At 39.8% G+C, this 26,618-nt stretch overlaps 1 protein-coding gene across 2 annotated transcripts in view; it reads left to right on the plus strand.

Annotated features, from left to right (window-relative positions):
- Positions 1-20,622, plus strand: part of LOC125453990 (dual 3',5'-cyclic-AMP and -GMP phosphodiesterase 11A) — a 334,685-nt gene extending 314,063 nt beyond the window's left edge. For both annotated transcript variants that reach the window (XM_059647669.1, XM_059647670.1), the window contains 2 exons: positions 3,358-3,441; positions 18,331-20,622. In XM_059647669.1, the coding sequence (XP_059503652.1) occupies positions 3,358-3,441; positions 18,331-18,474 (228 nt within the window). In that variant the 3' untranslated portion in view covers positions 18,475-20,622. The remainder of the gene's footprint in view (positions 1-3,357; positions 3,442-18,330) is intronic.
- The last annotated feature ends 5,996 nt before the right edge of the window (positions 20,623-26,618 follow it).

A 26,618-nucleotide genomic window follows, 5' to 3' on the forward strand; every position in this document is an offset into this window, starting at 1 on the left:
TTCAAGTCCATACATGCCTTTCTGCTTAATGATGAGTACCCTTGGTTTTGTTTATATATAGTGTTTCAAAGGATGTTCAGTCTTTGCGTTTGAGCTTTGCAGTGTCCATTGATCATCAGATTGATCGCTCCTGCCCTTGTGGTATAAGTAATGAAGGTTGCAATGTACCTGGTTTCTTTTCCTCTGAGGGTAGTGAATCTATGGCATTCTTTACTGCAGAGGACCATTGAAGCTGGGTCATTAAGTATATTCAAGGCTGAGACAGATAGATTTTTAATCAGTAAGGGAATCAAGATTTATGGGGAATAGGCAGGAAAGTGGAGTTGAGCATTATTAGATCAGCCATTATCTCATTGAATAACACAGCAGATTCAATAAGCCAAATGAGCTACTTCTGCTCCTATACCTTACAGTCTTATGGTCACTCTTCATTATCAGAAAGTACACAGACTGCCACTCCTGTGTCCAGTTAGAAATTTGTAGATGTTCATTGACCTTTGTATTCGTGCTCCAACATTTACAGTTTTTGTACATTATCTTCTCTGAGAGACATAGTTTCTTCATTCACTGACTCTTTGATTTCTTGAATGGTGCTTTTCTTTGAGAGCATTTTCTTCAGCTTTGGGAGTAAAAATTTCATGGAGCAGCATACTAAGATAAAATGACAGACTTTTCCAGTCCAGATGAGACAGTCGTCACACCTATGGACCTGCTTCCCACTACAGCAGGACCATAACAAGATAGTAAAGCTTTACATTCCAGATTTTTTTTATTGACTTCAAATTTCACCATGTCACAGTGCCAGAGATTAGCCTGAGATTCCAAATTACTAGCCTAGCAACATTACCACTAGCCAAACCCTCCCCCTTTTTAACACAGAGGGATTTCAACAGTATGTGATTTCTTTTCTCCAGTTACCCATTTTCTGAAATGTTACGATCTCTCAACAAATTCAAATGTTTCTGGAAGCAGCAAGGTCAAATTCAGGCCAGCATGTTAGTCTAGGTTTTCTTCCTGTGCTGCTCCATGTTTTAGTTACTGGGCTCTTCTCTCTTATGAGTTTTTAACCTGCAATGTGTGATCTGAGGGAGCTTGCCATGGGGTTTGATCATTTGATGTTATTGGGTTGAGTTCAAGACAATATGAAGTCTTCTCTAAGGTAAGGAAATAGCTGTACTCCTGCATTTTTTAAAAAAACAATTGTTTACTTTCTCCAATCTAACCATATAATTAGTATAACAAGGTATGTGCAAAGTAAAAATAGTATGGGTACTGTGTGCAGTTCTGGTCGCAATGTCTCAAAAAATATGTAGAGGCATTAGAGAGGAAATTTATCTTAAGAAAAAGGGTTGCAAAGGTTGTGTCTGTATCCACTGAAATGGAGTAGGATGAGAGGTGATCTTAATGAGAGGGTGTTTCACCTTTTAGGAAAGACTAGAACTCAGGATTCAGTCAAAAAGAGGTCTGCCATTAAAGATCTAGCTGAGGAGCTAACAAAGTATGGAGCAGGATGAACACAGCAGGCCAAGTAGCATCTTAGGAGCACAAAAGCTGATGTTTCGGGCCTAGACCCTTCATCAGAAAAGGGGGATGAGGAGAGGGTTCTGAAATAAATAGGGACAGAGGGGGAGACGGATCGAAGATGGATGGAGGAGAAGATTAGGTGGAGAGGAGACAGACAAGTTAAAGGGGCGGGGATGGAACCAGTAGAGGTGAGTGTAGGTGGGGAGGTACGGACAGGATAGGTCAATCTTGGGGGACGGACAAGTCAAGCGGTCGGGATGAGGTTACTAGGTAGGAAATGGAGGTGCGGCTTGAGGTGGGAGGAGGGGGATAGGTGAGAGGAAGAACTGGTTAGGGAGGCGGGGACGAGCTGGGGTGGTTTTGAGATGCAGTTGGGGTGGTCCCTAACCTGTTCTCCCTCTCACCTATCCCTTCCTCCCACCTCAAGCCGCACCTCCATTTCCTACCCACTAACCTCATTCCGCCCCCTTGACCTGTCCATCCTCCCCAGACTGACCTATCCCCTCCCTACCTCCCCACCTAAACTCACCTGTACGGGCTCCATCCCCGCCCCTTTAACTTGCCTGTCTCCTCTGCACCTATCTTCTCCTCCATCCATCTTCGATCTGCCTCCCCCTCTGTCCCTTTTTATTTCAGAACCCTCTTCCCCATCCCCCTTTTCTGATGAAGGGTCTAGGCCCGAAGCGTCAGTTTTTGTGCTCCTAAGATGCTGCTTGGCCTGCTGTGTTCATCCAGCTCCACACTTTGTTATCTTGGATTCTCCAGCATCTGCAGTTCCCATTATCTCTTCTTGCTGAGGAGCTATCTGTTTTCTTTCAGACAATTTTGGACAATGGAATTCTTTTCCACAGAGAGCAGTGAAGGCTGGATTATTGAATACTTTAAAGCTGAGTTAGATAGATTCCTAATGAACAATGGAGTCAAAGAGTGCAGGGAGCTAAACAAAAAGGTGGAGCTGAATCCACAATCAGATTATTTTGTAAAATGACACAGCAGACACTAGCGGCTGAATAATTTGTTACTAATTTGTACGTTCATAACATCATAATCCGGGCAGAATTGGCTCATCCAGCAGAAAAGAGTGAGGAGTTTTAAATGCAAATGAGTTCTACCTAAACTCATTTAGGTTAATATTTTCTAAACTTTTATTTTAGAGTCGTTAAATCATCATGTTGAACTTGCTAGATTCTGTTAACATAACATTATGTTGCTTTAGGAAGGCTTTACAAATTATGCATATTTCCTTTGATACACATATTATAGGTAAATTTTAATTTATTTTTGGTATGAAAATATACTTAAATTGCTATGAAACTAATAACTCATTCAGTAGATTTTTCTAAATCATTTTAAAATTGGAAACTCAAAAGTAGTAACTGGACACTTGTTGAAAGTTTTTATTCTTGGCAAGTATATCTATTTTTAGCTGTATCAATAAAACTGCAGGTTCCCACTCTTAACTACATCAACAGATAATTTTAAAGCAGGAAATAACACAATTATATTCTATTGCTATAATTGATTGCATTTGTTTGAAGCATCTAAATTCATGACTAGACAAACAGTTTTATTGGGACTCTAATCTGTCATCTGATCTGTACAATTTTAAATACATTTTGGGGACTATTTCTCAGTTTCATTCAAAGCATAAAGTCTACTTTTGAGATCAATCTTACTGTCACCATTAAAGACAGAGTAAATCAATTAGAACCTTTTCACTAATCTATCTAAGAGTACTACATTTAGAAATGTGATAATTTCCATAGAAAATATTTTATTAAATTTTAAGACTGATTTCAACAAGAACTGATTCCTAATTATTATTGTTTCCAGGCCATTTTTGACCGTAATAGAAAAGATGAACTCCCAAGACTGCAGTTGGAATGGATCAATGGGATATGTATGCCCCTCTATGAGGTAATGATTTTAAGCAATTGAAGTTTAACCTCTATAAGATATGTAGTCCATTAGTTCTTTGGCCTATGAACTTAATATTAGGCAGAAGTTTATAAAGACTGAAGACCAATTTATCTCCAATGTTTGATACATAACCACTTGGCACATTCAACTGACTCTTTAAACATCATGGTGAAATGTCAGATTTAAAATAAGATTATTTTTAGGTTGATAAGACCGGACAATTAAGTGTTATGCACTTTGCCATTTTCTGCAGTATTCTGAAAGCAATTCAGCAAAAAGATAAGCAAATGAAATTTTTCTCCCAGCAAAGGCATGTGATCATTTACTACACCAGTCATTCTATTTCTGTGAATAGCCATGTTGTTCTAATTTGATTCTTTCCAAGCATAAATGATCTCCCCATAAAATGTGCTTGGCCTGTAGCTAACAGTGCATTAATTCCATGTACACTATAATAGCTTTGTGAATCTCATTTAATAAATGTTGGTGCCTTAGGAGCAGTCTGCAGTTTTGCCATTTCTGTATAGCAGTGGAAATTCTAAATGTCCACACCAAAACCACAGAATCAGTCAATGAAAACAATCAGCAGGTTGACAAACTTATGACCCTAGATAGCTTTTACTGAATAGAAATTATTTGTGCTTTGGGCAAACAGTAGGAGAATTGACCTTTCATTGCTGACCACTTCGTCATGTTCCTCAAGGCACGCTGATCTATTATCCAATCTAATTTCATGTGGTTATTAAGTTCTCACAAACATTCAAGCTAATATTTCCTTTTAAGTGTCTAATTTTAACACTTTTGGTGAATGCAAAAACTTGTTGTTTATATCGGTTTCTGTAGCCTGGCAACCAGCAGCTGTCTGCAGGAGGATCCAATCCAAATTTTCCATCAGCATCCTGTCGACTTCCCTTTGTAATACATGATGTCAAGACTGCAGCCCTGCCTTCTTGCTTTTCATCACCCACAATCAGAAATTGTTATGAGTGTATGACTGGCCCTGATTCATTGTGTTGCTTAGCAATATTCCCATGCAATATAGTGTCAGGATAAAGAGTCAACTGTTTAGGACATAACTGTGGTGAAATTTCTTCACTCTTAATGTTATAAGTCTTTGGAGTTCTCTACCCCAAAGGATTGTTGATGCTCCATCATTGAGGACATTTAAGGCTGAGATGGAGGGAATTTTGATCACTCCAAGAATTGACAAATCTGTGTATGGGTGGTTGGCAATGTGAAAATGGAGATGAAGATCCATCCTGATCACATACGATGATAGAGTGGACTCGAAGGGCCTGAATGGCCTAACCCTTCATCAATTTTTTTTGAAAATTTATGTTTTTAACATATTTCATACTTACAAGTGAGGGTTCATAAGTGTAAAAGATAGTCATAAATAAACCCAACCAGGAATTAAGGAGAAACATTTTCACCTACAGAGCAAATGGACTGTTGAGCTCTCAACCACAGAGAGTAGTTGAGGTGAGTTGATTAGATGCATTTAAGGCGTAGCAAGAGGGACTTAGGAATAGAAAGATATGTGGATGGAATTAAGTGAAGAAGAGTTAGAAGAGGTCGAAGTGGAACTTAAGCACCGCTTAGATTTGAAGGGCAGATGGCCTTTAATTTTGCAGTAGATACTGACCACACAATTCACCTGCAGGTACTAGTGCTATGGAAGATTAAAACTTCAGAAATGTTGGTTGTACAGCTTCCTCCTAAGAGGCTGTTGAGCCTGGCCATATGGCAGGGCTTGGGTTTTTAACAACAAAATACACAAGTGGAAGATTAGGGTTAGGGAAGGGACTAGTGGGTGATGTGCAAAACAAGAGGTCAATGACTTTTTCATCTGCTGTTTGTAGGTCTGACCAGATAGCAGACTCTGCGGACAATGTGGGATTTGAGAAGCAATGTGAGGCAGTAACATGATCTCAGTCGCAGACGGTTCCATAACGTGGAATATGTCTCCACTAGCGAGCCTAGACGATGCGGATGTGTCCGTCTCCCACCGGGTTTTCTATTTTAGTTGTTATGTGTGAAATTCTCCTGTGAGTGAGGGAGAATGGGAAGAGCGTTAATGAGTGTATTGCAGTGTGTTTGTGTAATGTGCTTGCCATATCCAAATAGCCGGAGGTATGTGTAGGCTGTAAGCGGTGGGTACGAAGCTGGCATTGTGGCTGCATATGTTAGGGTGAGGTGTCATGTCTATTCATTAGACATGATTGCTGAAAAATAAGGGATTGGTGGAGAGGTGATAGGGTTTTTATCTGTAGATACATTCATTGGCTTTGACCACTCATAAAAGGTCAAAGAACTATCTGCAGCACTGCAGTCAGGTTCTGACTTACCTCCCTGATCACCTACTCCCCTTTATTTGTTTTGCCTCAAGCATCTCCTGGTCCCTTGTGGAATCATGGCCTTTCTCCTGTTTTCACCTTCCATCGTTACAACCTCCTATGCAGCCTCCAAGGGTCTGAAAATGCTTCCTGTGGCCCATTTTTCATTGGCAGCTGTAGCTGCGACTGTAACTTGAGAGCACCTCTCCTGCATGAAATGCAAGCCATCTATTCATCATCATGGCCAAGCACGCTGTGGACCCTCCCAGCTGAACAAGTAACACATTTTCCATTGGACTACACAACACCAGCTTGTTGAAGAGCAGCCAGCACTCAGTTTGCATACTGTCTGCCTCAGTAACACTGGCCATGCGTTAATCATGCATTGTGATCCTCATACCCAAAAATAAGCAATTAAAATGTTCCTGCATCTCTCAGTTCTGACCTAACAGAGAGAAAAAAATGAGGAAGGATTCCTGCTTTTGACTGCTATTCACCAACCACGACTAGAAGTGAATAAATATGAACACTGGATGGTTGATTCAGTTTTGCTGTGAGGGCCTCCAAAATAAACAACCCAGCAAGTTGAATTATTTGCTTATGGTACAACAGGACTACTGCTGCCTCAGAAACTGTTTAGGATCCTCAGGACAGTAGAAATGAAACAAAAGTGTAGAAGGACAGCCATGTGAATTTTATTTGTTTTATTTGCTGTGGTTGCTTTTAAGTTGACTGTCACTTCAAAATTATCTCCAATTGGCAATGCACTTGTTTCCATTAAACTAAGATCAGGGTAAACATTTCAAACAAATTTCACGTAAATTCTATTCTATTTGTAGGCCAACTGGCTTTCACTTTCAGGTTTTGGATTTTATCTGAATTCCAAGTGAAAACATATATGGTTGTTATTCACTTCCAATTAAATAAACGTCTGTATTTTTACATATGGCAAAATGTTCTCACTACAAAAGAAATGCCAGCTTGTATTTAGTTGCTCTAATGTAAAGGAAAATATCTTGGGGTGCTTTACAGCAGTGTAGTTGAACAAGAATCAAAACTTAGAGGTGACTGAACCCAGGAGGAGATATTAAGAGGAGTTGTTTACCTAGCTAAGATAACAAGGTGTAGAGCTGGATGAACACAGCAGACGAAGCAGCATCAGAGGAGCAGGAAGACTGACGTTTCAGGTCTCGTTTACCTAGTTTTTCATTAACATCTATCAAACACACAGAGAAATAATCAAAAGCACTGACCTTAGGCACAAGTGACAGTGGACACACCTCGATTTTAAAAATGGTTTCCCTCAACAACTCACTCATCACTTTGATTCATTTTGATTGTTTTGGAGAAATTCAAATGGTAACTTGAATTCTTCACTGGAGGCTGTGATACCTTTTAATGGGAGAAAATCAAAGCTTCCTTTTGCCTGAATTCTTTTGTTTTGTGGGCTGTTTAATGTGTTTTGTGCTTTTCCATGTTGTCTGTTTTTTTTTTCTTTTTCAGTCTAATTAATGTATTTGTCACCATTTAACTTTTCTAGTTTTTGCTTTCTTTTTTTTTCCTTTTGAACTGGGTACTGTTAGTAAGAACAGCATTCTGCACTAACTAAGCATGTGTCCATGTACGAAATGTTTGGTCTTCAGGTCAGTGGGATTGGAGGGTCTTGTCTGCTATATGAGTCTGCATTAGTCTGGATACATTTTAACAATAACATTTTAATCATATTAACACAACTTGGATCAACACCAAATCAGAGTGCCTTCTCTATGTAATCCCTTTCAGCTTATTTTAGACATGTGATGTTACATCATGACATCATGACCCCACAGGCTCTTAATGTCAATCCCGTTCCATCACCCACAAGTCTTTGTTTCTGTTATTTACAGATATAGCCCATCACACCCACCTCAATCTCAATCCAATTTGTTTCTGAGGATGATAGTATGGTATGCTTACTCTAAATTCTGCTTGCATGAGCATTCTTTGGATATATATTGAGCTTTCAATGGTTCCTCTGTCATCTTCTGTTTTCTTCAGAATCATAGAAATACAGCTGCTGTTCAGACTCTCCTGATAATACATTGCACCAAATATAGAAATACATTGTAATAAAATGTGAGGCTGGATGAACACAGCAGGCCAAGCAGCATCTCAGGAGCACAAAAGCTGACGTTTCGGGCCTAGACCCTTCATCAGAGAGGGTCTGATGAAAGGTCTAGGCCCGAAACGAAAGCTTTTGTGCTCCTGAGATGCTGCTTGGCCTGCTGTGTTCATCCAGCCTCACATTTTATTATCTTGGATTCTCCAGCATCTGCAGTTCCCATTATCACTGATAGAAATACATTGGTTGTTCCACCTTTTCAACATCACTTCATTCTTGATGTCTGTTTGGGATCCATGCTCCTTTGACTGGCTAAAGAATTCTCTTGCTCAATAATGGCAATGATTGAAGTTCCTGGTTTGTTTCGCTCATTAAATCTCGTCACATTGTCTCACCCCTATCATGGTCTCCCAAAGTAATTTGTGATGTTAATTTCTTGGACAGCGATGGATATTACATTCACCTCCAATTAATAATTTTGCTGATGGAAATCTGTTCTGCAGTGGTGATGACCTGAAACTCAATAGAGTCAAACCGGTATAGTTAGTCTGCGTCAGGAGTTATATTATGGTTCTGACCCCTTATCCTACATTACCATCCACTTCCAGTGTGAGGTGAGCTCAGAATGTGGTGATTCTACATTTCCTGGCAATACTTGAAAATTGTGTATTTGAGAACTGTGGTCAGTTGTCAGGTGCTACCATGTCAGGAATACTGAGAGTTAAATAGATTCATTTTAAAGATTTTATCACCGTGTCTGTTGTAATACTGTGTAAATTTTCAATCTTGATTCATTTGGAGTCATTGTTAATAATAAGAATATGACTTCTCCTTTAAACTTAAACAAGTTCATTCTTAAGTTTCCCAAGATATTAATGGAAATATCACCAACAGCCAAGTTACTTCCTGTTTCTGACTGTCAGTTGCACAGATGTTGCAGTTTGCAATCATTTCTTCAATTGATTAACTAATTCCTGGTCACCAAACTGACTATTGCTCTCTCGTTCTACGTTGTGATATCTCTACATGACCTTGATGCAATTTTGAAGAATATCACTTCAGACTGCTTTTGGTATTACCAGTCTTTTATTAAATACAAATCATCCATAGTCAAGATGTTTTTGTTACTCAAGCTATTCTTTCAATATATAATCCCTACAATCCAGAAAGGGGCAAATCAGCCCATCAAGTCAGCACCAACCCTCCCAAGAGCATCCTATCCAGACCCGGCCCCCACATGATCCCCGTAACTCCAAATTTACCGTGGGTAATCTACCTAACTTATACATCTTTGGACTGTAAGAGGAAACTGGCACAGACATGGAGAGAATGTGTAAACTCTATACAGTTGCCCAAGGCTGGAATCGAAACTGGTTCCTTGGCATTGTGAGCCACTATGCCACCCAATGTAGGATTGCTAGGGGTATGTGTGGATATAGGGATATATCCTTCCTGACAAAATCTTCTGATCTGTAGACATTCTTTGTTCTGCTTTGATATGCTGCAATGTTTTTTTCTCTCTGATGCTAGTAGGTTTTCCACTACTGAAGCCATAAAGTCTCTTATCCCTGCTACAAACTCCAAATCATGTTTCTCAGCCCCCTCAACTGGTGCCGTTCCATATTCGAAAAAAATTTAGTAGCTTTTGATCTGTTTCGATCTTAAATCCCATCCCTATTGATGTAATTCATAATTCGAAAACTTCATGCATACCCATGTTGCTATTAGAAACTCTTCTTCAATTGTAATGTGCTATAATTTCTATCAGTCATGGAAGCATAATGCATCGATCTTCTATTCCTGTCTTTCTGGACCCGATACCATATTACAACCAATTCTGCGGACAATGCACCTGCTGCTGTTCATTTTAGTAATTGTGGGTTGTAATGTGCTAGAAACTGTGAAAAAGTTTTTAAAATGCTTAATTTATTTTGAATAAATTCTTTCATCAAAATTTCCAGCACTGTTGTTGGCCATGTCTCCCATTGACTTGCTGATCAGTGACAAGTTAGGAATAAATTTGCCTATTTGATGATCATTCCTAAAAATCTTTGCAACTCTGTATCCCTCAGTTAAGGTAAATCTCTGATCAGCTTCATTTACTGAGGAGAAACATTATGCCTGTGGCTTGCACTAAGAACTTGATCACGGGTTTTGCACATTCACATTCATTGCTTAGTATTCAGCTTGCCTCCTGCATTGTTTTCAGGACATCTTTAACTCTATGATCATTTTCCTCCTTTGTTGAACTGTGAATGAGGATATCATTCAAATAGCATGCTAATCCTTTATTATGTTGAACCTTTGGAATATTTCAAATGGCAGTTGATTATATAGTGTTTAAAAAAAGGTGGTAAAATAATAGTTAACAATCTTGATTCCTGCTTTGAGGGTACTGACCAGTATCCAGTGCTTGGTGTTGCTTTTGTCTGCAGTTTGATGTGGTTTACCCATTCCTGAAAATAATTTTGAAAAAGCTTCTTTAAATTTTGCATTGCAGTCTTCCTCGAAAACTTTGTCTACTTGAATGATCACCTTTAATCTTGAGTATACTAACCTGCTCAGAAGTGAAATCTATTGATTCTGGAAGGTGTTAAGTTGGTTGTTTTATTCCTGTGCCTTTATACTTTAATCATGCCACGACCTGTCTGTTGAGTTTCAACTTTGTTCCTCCTGACTTTTGCAGTTCAGTTGAAGAGTGTTTTACCTTGACCTGTTTTAACTATTTTAACTTATCAGACAAAGTATTCATCCCTGTATCGGAGATAATGGGAACTGCAGATGCTGGAGAATCCAAGATAACAAAGTGTGGGGCTGGATGAACACAGCAGGCCAAGCAGCATCTCGGGAGCACAAAAGCTGACGTTTCGGGCCTAGACCCTTCATCAGAAAAGGGGGATGGGGAGAGGGTTCTGGAATAAATAGGGAGAGACGGGGAGGCGGACTGAAGATGGATAGAGGAGAAGATAGGTGCAGAGGAGAGTATGGGTGGGGTGGTAGGGAGGGGATAGGTCAGTCCAGGGAGGGCGGACAGGTCAAGGGGGCGAGGTGAGGTTAGTATGTAGGAAATGGAGGTGAGGCGGAGGCAGCAGAAACTTCTCATATGAGACCTGAACCGCAGTTGTACCCTTAGTCTGTAAAGGCTCCCGAGTATACGTTCTCAATCTAGCCAAGGTCTTACGCAAACATAAGGGTTAAAGTGCTGAGCAAAATTTGTTAAAGACTGGTTCTGCATTCACTGATGCAGTCACGCCACTATCAACCTCCATTAGAACTGGGTAACCAATTAATCCGTTGGTTATTTTGATTTGTTCTGATTTGGATGTTGCTGAGCAATTTAACAGGCCTAGTGGTGTCAAGCTCGTTTTCGGAGACCCTCAGGGACTTGCTGCAATAACAAGACACTGACCTGTTTAAAAAAGACACAAATCCTTTTTTACCAAGCAAGTACAAGCTGTGGAGAATCACTGTACTTAACCCGGCACAGAGTGCAGAGTCTCGCAAGTAATTCTCCCCGAGCAGCGGACAGTACCTGCTTTTTATACTTTTCAAAAGACATGATACATAAAACAATTTCACATTTTACAATGACATGATACATGAAACAATTACTACAACAGACAAAGACAGGATACCAAACAATTATTACATCAAGAACATAAAAAACCAGAATATAGTATCGATTGCTAGTGAAGTGGCTGCTAATGGCAGGAGGCGATTTCAAGTTATCGGGCCAGATTGTGATTTCAATTTGCCGGTCTGTCTGGCTAGAACAAAGTCAGTGCCCTGGCCCCTTTGTCAGCGACAGAAGTTACATGCTTTAGAAGTCTCACACCTTTACAAATGTTCCTTACTTATCCTTATTTGAAACAGTTTAATTCTAATTTTATTCAGTCAGGAAGCTTAAGACAGTGTCTGCATACCGATGTGTGGGAAGATAAGGAGTTACAAAAGTTTTACACTGAATTCCTAGCTGGGCAGGAAGCTTCAGGGTAGTGCCTGCATACCTATATGTAGGCAGATAAGAGACTTTAATTTATAGAAGTATAGAAATCAACGGGATGTTATCCCATTAACATCGCAGTGGGACTCTATTGCTGTCTTGAGTCCACATACCAGCAGCAACTACAATGGTTTGCTGGCCTAGATTCTAAAGAAAATGTTAACTGTTTGGCTGAAGCTTGGCTTTATTTTGGGGTTTTGCTGTGGACTGACCTAGAATCCTTCTGTTTACAGTATGTCCTGAGGGAGGCTATGTGATTGCCTTCACTCAAGTGGTGCCCCTCAAGCTCAGTCAGCGTGGCAAGTGTGTCTACTTCCATCAGCCTATTCTGTAACTCATATGCTCCGCTTACTGCATTTTCCAATTATAAAACCAGCTGTATTGCCTGTTTGAAGTGCAGTTGGGCTTCAGCTAGTAGGCACTTCTGCTCATCATTAATCCCACATACCAACTGGTCTCTCAGGGTTAAGCCTCTGCCAGTCATCTTAACCTCATCGAAAATCATGATTCAGATTTCCCTAGATCTCGAACTGCTAAGTGAAACCAATAGCATCTCACAATTTGAGGAGACTAGGGTCATGATATCCTGTAACTAAATCTGTCAACTCTTGAAAGGTTTTAGTATCTTATGCCTCAAGAAACGTTAGGCTCCTAATAACCGTAAAAGGTGCAGGTCCACAAGATGTCAGGAAAACTACTCATTGCTTTTCATCTGGAAGAGCATGGCTTGATCAAATACAGTCAACACGGCTTTGTGAGGGGTAGGTCATGCCTTACAAACCTTATCGAGTTTTTTGAGGATGTGACTAGTAAGGTTGATGAGGGTCAAGCTGTGGATGTGGTGTATATGGACTTCAGTAAGGCATTTGATAAGGTTCCCCATGGAAGGCTCATTCAGAAGGTCAGGAGGAATGGGATACAGGGGAACTTAGCTGCTTGGATACAGAATTGGCTGGCCAACAGAAGACAGCGAGTGGTAGTAGAAGGAAAATATTCTGCCTGGAAGTCAGTGGTGAGTGGGGTTCCACAGGGCTCTGTCCTTGGGCCTCTACTGTTTGTAATTTTTATTAATGACTTGGACGAGGGAATTGAAGGATGGGTCAGCAAGTTTGCAGACGACACAAAGGTCGGAGGTGTCGTTGACAGTGTAGAGGGCTGTTGTAGGCTGCAGCGGGACATTGACAGGATGCAGAGATGGGCTGAGAGGTGGCAGATGGAGTTCAACCTGGATAAATGCGAGGTGATGCATTTTGGAAGGTCGAATTTGAAAGCTGAGTACAGGATTAAGGATAGGATTCTTGGCAGCGTGGAGGAACAGAGGGATCTTGGTGTGCAGATACATAGATCCCTTAAAATGGCCACCCAAGTGGACAGGGTTGTTAAGAAAGCATATGGTGTTTTGGCTTTCATTAACAGGGGGATTGAGTTTAAGAGTCGTGAGATCTTGTTGCAGCTCTATAAAACTTTGGTTAGACCGCACTTGGAATACTGCGTCCAGTTCTGGGCGCCCTATTATAGGAAAGATGTGGATGCTTTGGAGAGGGTTCAGAGGAGGTTTACCAGGATGCTGCCTGGACTGGAGGGCTTATCTTATGAAGAGAGGTTGACTGAGCTCGGTCTCTTTTCATTGGAGAAAAGGAGGAGGAGAGGGGACCTAATTGAGGTATACAAGATAATGAGAGGCATAGATAGAGTCGATAGCCAGAGACTATTTCCCAGGGCAGAAATGGCTAGCACGAGGGGTCATAGTTTTAAGCTGGTTGGTGGAAAGTATAGAGGGGATGTCAGAGGCAGGTTCTTTACGCAGAGAGTTGTGAGAGCATGGAATGCGTTGCCAGCAGCAGTTGTGGAAGCAAGGTCATTGGGGTCATTTAAGAGACTGCTGGACATGCATATGGTCACAGAAATTTGAGGGTGCATCCATGAGGATCAATGGTCGGCACAACATTGTGGGCTGAAGGGCCTGTTCTGTGCTGTACTGTTCTATGTTCTATGTTCTATGTTCTATCTGCCCCGATGTGTTGTACCCAGAATAAATAATGCATTGTTTCCTTGTATGGGGCCTAGTCTTCAACAGCAAGATTGAACAAGTCAAACTTCCCAAATAATGGCATGAGGCCAGAAATGCTTACCTCAACTCAAAGACCACTGTTGCATGCAAATTTCTTCAGGAATGCATTTTTTTTCTCTCATCGCCACTAAAGTAACTCTACAAAGGCTGGTATGCTGCTACCAATCACCCTTTATTTACATGTGCATAGTACCTGTTACTGGTCCAGCTTCTTCAGAGCCAGCTTTCAGAATGAACACACCTCTTTCACTCCTGTTTATATCTGTCAGCCAGGGCTCCCTGATTGGACCAGATTGACAGCCACAATCAGAGCACTCATATTCTGAGAGATCTACCTAGCTGACCTCATAGCAATCATCACATAAATTACTCAGAAGAATGGGAAAATTGCATGAACCGACAGTGTTTCTTCTATTTTTGATGTCTTTCAACTGTAGTGAACAAAATCAAGGTCAAATTCTGAAAGGGAAGTTAAGTAAAAATAACTTCACTGAAAAGCAATGCTTCTTAATGATGAAGATGTATTATCAACTTTTCTTCAGTATTCAAAAACTTTTTTAAAATTGCAAAATTTGCAGAAGGCAACATTTAATGCTACTGAAATGACTATAAATTTAGAATATTGAACAGCAAAAGCTGTAGCATCGACAATTAATTAATCTTGCACAGCTTTTAAGTCAACCATTTAAGCAAGAGAGCAACAGCAGCTAAATTCAATGACAATAGAGAAAGATATTGCATCCAAAAGCAGATTTAAAATCAAAAATACTACAGATGGGGAATTAAACTGGACTACATAGAAAGCACAATTTATGAAAATGGCTGTAGGATCACAGAAGAAATCCAGAGAAGAATAAGTGAAAATACTTGTTTATTCTATAGGTCTGATAGCAGGTAGTGTTTTAAAATGGCAGAATATAAGAGAAGAAGCAGTGTCCTTTGATAAGATTATAACAGATGTAAAGTAACTAGCTATTAAGTACAATATAATAAACCTCTTTTGTTTTCTCGAGACTGAGCTGTCTTCTGACGAGAGCTGAGGTGGCAATCCATCCCCACTTGGAATAGGTAACTAAAACTAAGAACAAGAAGGAGGATTGGTGACGGTACATCTATCAGAGCATTTCACATCATTCTGATGGACATGACCACAACATAAAATAAAGTTGTGATTGTATTGAATGGGTTGCAGAGGAGGCTCACCAGGATATTTCCTGGATAGAGCAGTTTAGCTATGAAGACAAGCTCAACAAACTCAGTTTTTTTTTAAAATTTGGAGCAGAGAAGTCTGAGGAGGGACCTGATTGAGGTTGTATAAAATTATGAGGGCCATGGACTAGGTGGATAGAAGGCAGTTGTTCCCAATAGTCGAAGGGTAAATAACAAAGGGGACATAATTTTAGTTTGAACGTCAAGAGGTTTAGAGGAGACTTGAGGATTTTTTTTAACCCAGAGGATCGGAGGGGTCTGCAATGCACTGCCTGGAAGGGTAGTGGAGATGGGTAACTTCATAGTCTTTAAGAACAACTTGGCCACAATTCAACTGGATCAAAAATTCTTCAGTTGTGATTTGCAAGGGTGATTGGCACAGCTGAGCCTGAACCTGGCTGACTGGCCTAGTGACTGCAATGTCATTTATCTTCATCTGAGGGCAGAACTTGCTGCTTCTTGTGAACACACACTGTTCCGTTAGTGAGCAACCTCAAAAATATAAGCCTCATTTTGAATGATAAAAAGAGATCTTAAGCAGAAGCAATGGCAAAGAATGATCCCCTTCAATTAACTTTCTTGAATTTCACCTTTTCCTTTTTTTTGTAATATAGTTAATTTACACAGTATCACACACTCACCATTTCAACCTGTTCTAACCATTCTTATCGCACTCATTCACTCTGTTATAAATTCACTGTTCTGTATTCTAAGCCTTAGCTGAGCTGATGCTGTATCATTCCATAATTTACCCTACAGAAACAAGTAGTGTCAACTCATAGCTACGCAGTATCTGATTAAAATTTCATAAAAACCAAAAGAACTGTGGATGCTGTAAAAAATTCTGAGAAGGGTCCCCGGACCTGAAATGTTAACTCTAATTTCTTCTTCACAGATGCTACCAGACCTGCTGAGCTTTTCCAGCAACTTCTGTTTTTGTGTCTGAGTAAAATTTGTTCAGTTGTGCATCTATGATTGACTGGCAGTAAGTCTATCGCCATTATGAATAGAAAGTTAGATTACAGTCAGTCTAAAAGGGAAGGAAATACTTCAGCTGGAGATTACAGCAAGGATGGCTGAAGGTTTCCATTGACATCTGGGAAACATTCCTGTTTCTATTACATTTAAATGAGATAATCTCTTATTCTTCTAAGTTTAAGGATTGGAGCTCTTTCTACTCAATATCACTTCATTGATTATTTGAAGAATCAATCTAGTGAAGCATTACTCCATCTCTTCTGAGGTTTAATCCTAAAACTAATTAGAGATAGTAGGAACTGCAGATCCTGAAGAATCCGAGATAACTAGGTTTAGATCTGGTTGAACACAGCAGGCCAAGCAGCATCAGAGGAGCTGGAAAGCTGGCATTTTGGATCTGGACCCTTCTCCCAGACCCAAAACATCAGCTTTCCTGCTCTTCTGATGCTGCTTGGCCTGCTGTTTTCATCCAGATCTACATCTTGTTATCCCAAAACTAATTAGATTCTGCCTTCTGCAGGCACCTTGTTAATATTTTGATTTTAATATGTTAAACTTTAAAGGGACCTGGAAATGATCACAGTAGCTATAAATGAAATGTTTTACTCCTGGATTTATTTTGTGTTACATGTTCAACAAATGTGGAATTTGAAACAAATTTTGAAAGTAATGTCATCTAGATAAGGAAGAAGAGGCAGGCCAGAATAGATCTTTTGGGGATCCAGAGATAGCAATTCTATGATCTATAGAATGGCCATTAATTGAGATGTTTTGGCTGTAACTTAATAGTTACATTGGATACATAAATTATGGACAATTTTCTTTTGCATGAGTAGCAATAGGATTGAGAGAATAATTCAAGTCAAGATGCAGTAATATACAAACATCAGCGTGCAGCCCAAGGGGTAAAGATTAGCTCAGTGAATATTATTTTAAGCTGCATTCAGTGCAAAGTTTCCATATCCAAGTGAAAGATGCTATTCCAAGGACATTCATTATAAAATGTGTAAGTTTTTTTCAGATTGTATGAGTTGCAAAGAATTTTAATTGTAAACATGAATAAGGTAACGGTGGATTCTCATTCCTTCATTAACCTGAAAAGTTTTCTGAAAGTTCCACTGCATTATTTCCAAATGCATGGTATGAAAGAGCTGTCTCTAACCTTGGCTCAACCTCTACCTAGTACCGAACTCCAAACTGACTTTTTGGGGGTTTCTGCAGAGCACCAAAGACAGCCTCCCTCAATTGGATCTCTTCTGCTGGGAAAATCTCAATGTGCTAGAAACCGAGGTGGTTCTATGGTCAACTGCACTCTTTGTAATCTTGCTTCCAGCTTTTCAACAAAATGAAAGGCTGCTTCTTAAAGATGGGGAAACAAAATATGTGCATTACATCATCAGTAGAGACAGACAAGGTGCAGTCACTCCCAAAGGGGCTCATTACCGACAGCCTTACTTCAGTTGCCAAGCAGTCTTCACATTTCATGCAAAGCTCTTCTCTAATACTTCGATGTTGAGGATTATTTACATCAGTCTTAGCTCATTGATCAACATTAAGACTTTGCACTGTTGTCAAGCCAGTATTTGATATTACAGCAACGTTAAGGGAAATGTAACCAGTTTAGTAAGATTGTTTTTTCAAGGTGGTTTACCATCTGAGTTTGGATTAACCATTCTGCAAATATTCTGTGTACCAAAATTCTTAATTCATGGATCGAATCATTGAAGTTGTGGAAAGACTTACAACACTGTAAGTTCATTCCTGTTACATCAATAGCCACACTGAGTGATTACACATGTCTATAAGACTCCAAGTACAGTTCTATCAACTGTAATTTCTCTTGCATCCAGAATCATTTGTCACATTCTTGAATTGGGTATAAAAATTTCCTGTACTGCATAATGCATAAACGTGTGTTCAACTGGTCTGTTGTGTAACGAGAAGACATGGCACCCTAATTATATCTCCTGACTGAGTTCGTCAAATGTCACAATTTTAAACAGACTAAGTTATTATAGCTGCTTGAAGTTCACATTTTACAAACAATCTTCTCACTTGTCTTGCAAATTCAAAATAAAGTAACTGAGGACAGATGATCACAAAAATTGAAAGTTTATCGTGCTAACTCTCAATGTGGTGCGATTCTTGATCAGAAGAATTTACTTTCCTTTTCTTAAATAATACCCAGGCTCTGGTGAAGGTCAATCCAAAACTGAAGCCAATGCTACATGGGATTAAAAGAAACAGGTGCAAGTGGGAGGAGATGCACCGAAAAAGACAAGGGAGCAAAGACAACAGCACCTGCAGTATGCCCACGCAGGACATCAGTTAAAACCCCAGGCATCGGCTTGTGAGGATCAGCTTGACTTGGCCACAATTCAACTGGATCAAAAATTCTTCAGTTGTGATTTGCAAGGGTGATGGCACAGCTGAAATCCCCACTGAGTTGCTGCAGGATGCAGCATCCCTTTGCTCCCAATTGAGAGAGAGAAAACAACAAATAAGTAATGCAATGCGACCATCCAGTTGAATGCTTCCATCTGAAAAAAAAACTGTTAGGAAGTGCAGAAAGTTTCTTCAGTGGTGCACAGATAATGTAGCTTCATCCAGTGGTACTAGTTGCTAAGGGTTTGCTGTCTTCTGCAAAAAAGTATGAACATGATAAGCAGATTTAATGAACATCTATTATTTAAACACCAGGGTAGAGGACTGGAGTTTCCTGTGCATCCTTTGTTATTCTGCATCAGCCAAATCTGCTTTTAGCCAGTTATTGCCTGCCTCTATGTTCTCGTAATGCTGGAATGTTCTTGTGGTATCGTTTTCTATTTTGCAGGTACTTTTCTGAAAACAGTTTTCTATTTAATGTGAGGATGCGTCGAAATCAGTTCTCTGTAGTCAAGAAAATGTGAATGATAGATGTATGGAGGCAAAATCCTTTTACATGCAGTCTTTGGCAGGTGGAGCTGTGGTGGTGAGGAAGTATCTGTAAGAGAATGTGAGAACACAGCTTTGCTTTTTGCGAAAAGCAAGATCATTTTTACATCAGTGATGGTTGAAGTTGTGTGTTAAACAGAATGCATAAGGAAGCAAATCAAATTGGAGCTGTACAATTAACAGGCATGGGATTTTGTCAGCATGAAAAATTCATACCAAACAACAAAAATCCTTCAGCTCCGTGTGACTGTTCTCACAGCTAAAGGCTCAGAGGGAACTCTACCAGGTGTAGAAACTGAATTGGCTACTTATGCCTATAAGTCGCCAGGCTTGATTTTAAGAACTCTGCATGCATTTCACATTTGCAAAATGTGGGAAAACATTTGCAAGATTACTAAACCTATTTTTGTGAGGAGGCCGTGATTGATCATTTGTTTTGGAGTTATGAATACACTGATTTCCATCATCCCTGCACTATCTATTCATTGCAAATACGTTTTTGAAGGTACCACCTTGTCACTTTTCCCAATGAGATCTGATTACCAGTCAGATTCCTTCTAAGAATACCATTAATCTTCATGATTCTGAGAACAGAAAGGAATTGATTATCAGCTAACATTCATAACAATTGCCTAAACGGTGATCCTTAATGGGTTCCCAAAGTCAGCTGATTTGGTAGCACTTCCCTAGACCCGCTGTCTGGGTTGTGTGCACAAGAAATAAGGCTAAGACTACAATGTAGTCTTGAGGCAGAGATGCCATCTCGGCTCTGTTTGCCTGCTTGAGTATGTACAAAGAATCTCATTTTAAAGATGAGTCCTAGCTAATATTTGCCTCTCATTAAAATTATTTAAAATTTGATGATTATCGCATTGTTATTACAGAGATTTACTGTGCATGAACTGAATGCCACGTTTCTTACATTATCACAGTTACCACTTTACCAATTTTAAAGTACTTTGAGATGTCTGGTGATCATGAAAGGCATTATTTAAGTGCAGGCCTTTCTTTCTAACAGTAGCAGTTCAAAACATAAACCCATTCTTTAAAGAACCCACCCACAACTAGACACCTTACCTAGTCCAGCATCTGAACTTAATGTGCATCTACATTTATAATCCCTTTTTACATAAGCCTCATTCTGCCGTCAGAAACCTTTAACATTTGAATTATTATTTTAATATCATCTGATATGATTTTAATTCTGATTTTTACTTCATTTATTTGTTTTGATTAACTCCTGATAATATGTAACACTAGACAAATAAGAGGACAGCTATGAAAAATACAAAAATCATCAAAGCCTGAAATATCCCACCCCCAGATCTTTAACCCATTTTTCGAATCAACTTGTTCAGAGATGTTGTTACACACCTCTGGAGCAAGTGGGACTTGAACCCACGTCACTTGGTCCGGGGGTAGGAACACTGCCACAGAATATATGATACAGATCTTTAAATCCACAAGAATCAACAAGTATATAATGGTACAAATTAGGATGTTTGCTGGACTATGTATTGTCAGTGATCAAATGGTTAATGTTAAATTCCCCAATTTTCTTTTGTTAAAGTTAATAAAAGATGATATTGAAACTGAAACTGAAAAGAAGTGACTCTTTTATTAATGAATATGTCTGTAAGTTAATTTCCATTTTATTGTATCTTCTGCCTTTTATGGCACAGTCTTAATAGACAAAAGTCTTTGGTTTGTAGATTTTCAACTAATGATTCTGGTGCAGTAGTACCTCTGTTGCAAGGCTGTGCACATAGCCAGGAAAACAAACCCAAGCTCAGTAATAGATTTGACGAATTACTCATCTAAAATTAGGAATTCCTTGTTAACCTTGCAGTTTATTTGTGAATACTGTTTCCAGCAGGAAAACTGGAAGAACTGTTTCAATACTGACTCCTACTGGAAGGGAAAAGCATCTCAAAGGGGAGCAGCCACACTTGGCACAATTCTTCAGTGTGTGGAACATAAAACATTTGATCCTTTGGCCATTCCCTTTCAAGCAATTGCAGCTTCATCTTTCTGTCTGAGGCAAATGTCATATTAGAATTATTGAAACATGGGATAAATATTTCCCTATTTAAGAACGCACTGTTGCCGGAAGGAATCAATCCTCTTTTTCCCCGAGAAAATGCTTTATCTATAATATTTGCCTTAGTCTTTTATGTATATTTTGCATTTACTTAATGCCATTTTCTTTACTCAATGTGTATTCATGAGATTGTTAAATAAATGGCTAACACATTTTCGTCTTCATTAAATTGAATATTGAACAGGCTTGATTGGATTTGTGTTAAAAGGACAGGCTGGATAAACTGGGACTTTTTCACTGGACCTCGGAGGTTAAGGAGTGACCTTTTCAATGTTTATAAAATCATTAGGGGCATTGAAAAGATGAATAGCAAAAGTGTTTTCCCTAGGGTCAGGAAATTCAAAACTAGACGGCATAATTTTAAGCTGAGAGGAAAAAGATTTAAATGGGAGCTGAAGGGCAATGTTTTCACACACACGGCGGTTTGTATGTGGAAAGAACTGCCAGAGGAAGTGGTAGATGCAGGTACACTTGCAACATATAAAAAACATTTGGGTAGGTACATAAGTAGGAAAGGTTTGGGTGGATGTGGGCCAAACACAGGCAAATGAGACTAATTTAATTGGGAAAACTGGTCGGCCCATTGATGAGTTGTCCCGAAAGGTCTGTTTTGGTGCTTTGAGTCTGATGTGGTGTATATGGATTTCTGTAGAACCATAGAAATGATACAATCAGAATGGGACCATTCAGCCCATCTTGCCAATGCCAGCCCAAAGACATGCCGAATCCCTTTCTAATCCATTCATCCTGCACACAGCACACAGCCCTGCAGCTTTGGGTGTAGATCCAGGTACTTTTTAAAAGAGTTTATAATTTCTGCCTCCACCATCAAGTCAGGCAGCAAATTCCAGACACCCACCACCCACTGCAAATCATTTTTCTTCACGTCCCCTCTAATTTTCTGCCACTGCACTACCCTCGTTGAGGAAGTGACAAGCAAGATCAAAGAATCCAATTAAATTTGTAAGGCATGACCTAAACAGAACCACGCTGAGTATCCCTCTACTAGCTGATGCCTTTCTACATAAGAGTTTATCCGATCTTACAGGATAGATTCTAACATTTGCACACTGCCCAAGTAAAAGCAAATGGCCTACAGTCACGTGGCATTTCTTTTGTAACTATTTTAAAAAATAGAACCATATTTGCCTTCCTCCAGCACCTTACCTGTGTCTAGAGAAGACTGGAAAATAATCCTCAGAGCATCTACTATTTCCTCCCTCACCTCCTTCAATATCCTAGGAAGCAATGCTTCTGGCCCTGGTGACTTATTCACTTGTGAGAATTCCACCTTCTCCAACACTTCCTGTCTCGTTATGATTATTTTGTCCAATACATCTCTCAGCTTCTCTTGGATTACTATATCCACACCATCCCTTTCCTTTGTGAATACAGAGACAAAAAAAATTAAAATTCTTCCCTTAACCTTTGCATCTTCATACTAGTTCCATTCTTCATCTCTGATAAATCTCACTTTTTTCATTATCCTTTTGCTCTTGATATATTGATAAAATATCTTCCAAAAGGCATTTGAAAAAAGGTTATATTACAGGCTTGTCAAAAACATTGAAGCTCGTGGAAAGAAAATAGCAGTATGATTGCAAAATAGTCTAATTGGAAGGAAAAAGAGAGTTGTAGGAAATGGTTATTTTTCATACTGGACGGAGGTATACAATTGCACTCTGAGTGGGTAGTTACTAGCATCACTCCCTTTGAAATATATATTATCGCTTTGAACTTAGGTGTGCAGCGCAATGTTCTGCAACCAGACACAAACTTGAAATTGCAGTGATCATACCAGTAAAGCAGGCAAATGTGTGGTACTTGAAATTTAATGGAAAGAAGTGTGGTGTAATACTTATTTGTAGGAAATGCAACAAAGTCACCCTAGTCTTACCTGCTCTCATTAGACCCGAGATAACTGGTGATGGTTTAACCTGAGAGTGACCATGCCTCAGGTAAGGGAGTAGCTTAGAAGGAGAGTCCTTTGTAGTAACCTCAGCCAGTGCAGTAATTGAATGCACTCTGTTAGCATCACTGCATTGCAAACTAGCCACCCAGCCAATTTAGCTAACCAGCCCCCTAAATAATTGAATAACTATAAAATAATGAATGTAATTCTAAAATTAGTGACGGGACAGAAAGAACTGGGGTATGAGTGCACAAATTGTTAAAGATGGCAAGGAAAGTTGAGAAAATCATGAGAAAGGCATACAGGACCTTGGACATTATCAATAGGGAGATAAAGCACAGGCGTTACAGGGTCTGGTCTGTCTGCACTTGGGAAATGACTGGCAAAATGTACCCCGTGACTTTACTGAGAATTTCTGTCCTTTCATACGGGGATTTGGTTAGGAGTGCATGCTTTAAGCTGCGAGGACTGTGGGAGCAGAAGCAGTTTTAGAGGTCTTCATTATTTCCAACCAGCTTCCACCATCATTTAAAATTTCCCCAAACCTTACATCCTAAAATTCCTCATGCCACCCCTCAGTCCTTCATGCCTCGTATTCTTCCCATGAACTAAAGGATGGCAGCCGAAGACATTTTTGTTATATTTGCTTAATAATTTAGAGTATTTCCTCTTTCGGAAAATTACTGTAATGTTTGTGAATCATTACACAATGCTGGTTGGTGTACAGTCTGCCTACCTTTACAGACTGATGTCTAAGGTAAATCACAACATTAAGATACATGTGCTTTGCAATACAGCAACCAATAGTGACAACTGAAGATGTGAAAATACACTTGACTTTCAGATTGGTCACAAGTCCTCAGCAAGCTTTCCACTTTCTTCATGAACTATCAACTAGAGTATTTTATGTAATTCAGAACTGTATACATTAGAGATGCTGTGAATGCCTTAGAGAGGGTGCAGCAAAAGTTGATGAGAATGATTCCAAGGACTTTAGTTAATGAGAGAATATGAAAAGCTGCAGTTGTAGAGCAGAGGTAGTTGACAAGAGATTTGCTAGAGGCGTGCAAAATTATTTATGATGAAGACTGAATAAATAGAAGGAAAGTTTCCATTGCAAGTAAAGTCAAAAACCAGGGGATACAGATTTATGCTGAGCGATAGAAAACCCAAGCACAAGGTAAGGGGAAACTTCTATATGTAGCAAATGGTTGTGATCTGAAATGCAGCTTAAAAAGATGATGGAGGCAAATTCAGTGAAAATTTTCATAAGTGGCCCTTGATAATTGCTGTACATGAAGGAAGTAGAGTGTGGTGGGGGGGGGGGCGGGTAATGGGGAGAGCTGCTGTCTCTGTAAAACTAGTTATATGCTATTTAAGAGGTCTAGCCTGGGCTCAGTGGACCAAATGGCCTCTTTCTGTGCCTTAACCAATTTATGATTCCATGCTCAAACACACAGTTATGTGTAAGCACACAGAATCCATAATAATGATGGTTTTTGACATAATTGTACAAATTGTATGTCACGATTACTGTCTGTAGATATGTAAATCATATAACTAATGCTAATGAAATGTTTCAAGACAGGCTTTGTCATATCTTCATTTTGATAAATAACTCTTAAATGTACTAGCCCTTAAATTGGCATTGGTCTGTTTTACCTTAAAGTTCATTATTGATGACACCAGTCTCAAGATTAAAGAGAGGAATTGCAACCTTTGGCACTCTATTGTTTTTGAGAGATGAATGCTGGTTCAGACTCTTTGAATTATTCCCTTGCCTTTAGTTGGTGAGATTCCACCCAGAGCACTACCCGCTTCTGCTTCAGGTGCGAAAATGTCCCGGGATACAGTTTCACAGGGAACAGCAACCGTCTGGGTAATTCACCTGTGTGGGTTTAGCTGAACTTCAGCTCCAGACCTCAATATCCATAAGACTTCCTTTCTTACCACTTTCCAGCAGAACAACAAGAACAAAGAAAATTACAGCAATGGAACAGGCCCTTTGGCCCTCCAAGCCTGCACTGATCCAATTCCCCTATCTAAACCTGTCACCTATTTTCCAAGGATCTGTATCCCTCTGCTCCCTGCCCATTCATGTATCTGTCTAGATACATCTTAAATGACACTACCATGCCTGGCTCTACCACCTCCGCTGGCAATGCACTCCAGGCACCCACCACCCGCTGTGTAAATAACTTTCCATGCATATCCCCCTTAAACTTTTCCCCTCTCACCTTGAAATTGTGACCCCTTGTAATTGAGTCCCCCACTCTGGGAACAGGTTCTGTTCTGGTTGACCTTTCTTTACCTCCCCTCCTAAGATAATTGGTGGTGGTTTAAACGGAGGGTTGGCATGCCTCAGGTGAGGGGAGAGGCTGAGAAGGAGAATTCTTCAGCTGGTACAGCCCTGAAGAAGGGTACTACCCAAGACGTTGACTGTTCCTTTCCTCCAGATGCTGTCTGGCCTGCTGTGTTCTTGCAGCCTCGGGCATGTCTGTTTCAGTATAGGAATGGAGCCTATGCTGTTGGCACCGATTCTACATCACAAACCAACCGCCCAGCCAACTGAGCTAACCAATCACCATGCACAAACGAAATAAATCTTAGCAATCGGCATAATGCCCACAAAAAACAAATTGCCATTCAAAGGGTTTTGGTGTCCACAAAGTTCTCTGATTTAGGACCTTAATACAGAGCAAAGTCCAGTCATAAATGCTAAGTAGGTCACACATGAATGGTCAATTGCTTTCATTTCTCAAAAATGTAAATTTCTCTGGGAAATCCTATCTTTATTCTGTGCATTTGTAAGCAAGCTCTAATACTATAAATGTTCGTACCAAATGACGTATCAATGATCCTCTCCCCAGAATACCTCGGGTAAAGATATGGAAAAAATCTTGTTCGTCCAATGCATCGAATGCAGCACAAAGTTTCACTGGAAGATTTATTATCTAAAGTTGTTTATTGCTATCCATTTTTCAAAATCAATAAATGCTTCTCAATAATCGTTGTAGGAAATCCATCATTGTATTACGACTCCTTTCTGATTTCTAATTTCAATCATCCATATTGTTGAGTAACCAGCCATAATGCCAGTGTTCATGTGATAAATGTTACCTTCATCCCAAAGAGGGCAACCAGCTCACTTGCCCTTTGCCCTCACACAGGGGAGGATACCCTCCCAATAACCTGTACCCCTTCACTTTAACCTCGACATTTTGTAGCTTCCATTCCTTTCACTTCCCTCACCTGCCAACCTGCCCTCCACTGCCAAAAACCAGAAGGTCAGGATCAAAGCTGTAACGGTGACTATGGTAAATGATCATAGAGCCATACAGCACAGAAATAGACCCTGCTGTCTAACCAGTCCTTGTCGACTATAACCTCAAGTCAAACGAGTTCCGCCTGCCCACATTTGGCCCATATCCCTTCAAACATTTCTTATTCACGTGTTTATCCAAATGTTTTTTTAAACACTGTAACTATACCCGCATCCACCACTTCCTGTGGAAGGTCAGCCCACACA

The sequence above is a fragment of the Stegostoma tigrinum genome, chromosome 7, assembly GCF_030684315.1.
Source record: "Stegostoma tigrinum isolate sSteTig4 chromosome 7, sSteTig4.hap1, whole genome shotgun sequence".
NCBI lineage: Eukaryota > Metazoa > Chordata > Chondrichthyes > Orectolobiformes > Stegostomatidae > Stegostoma > Stegostoma tigrinum.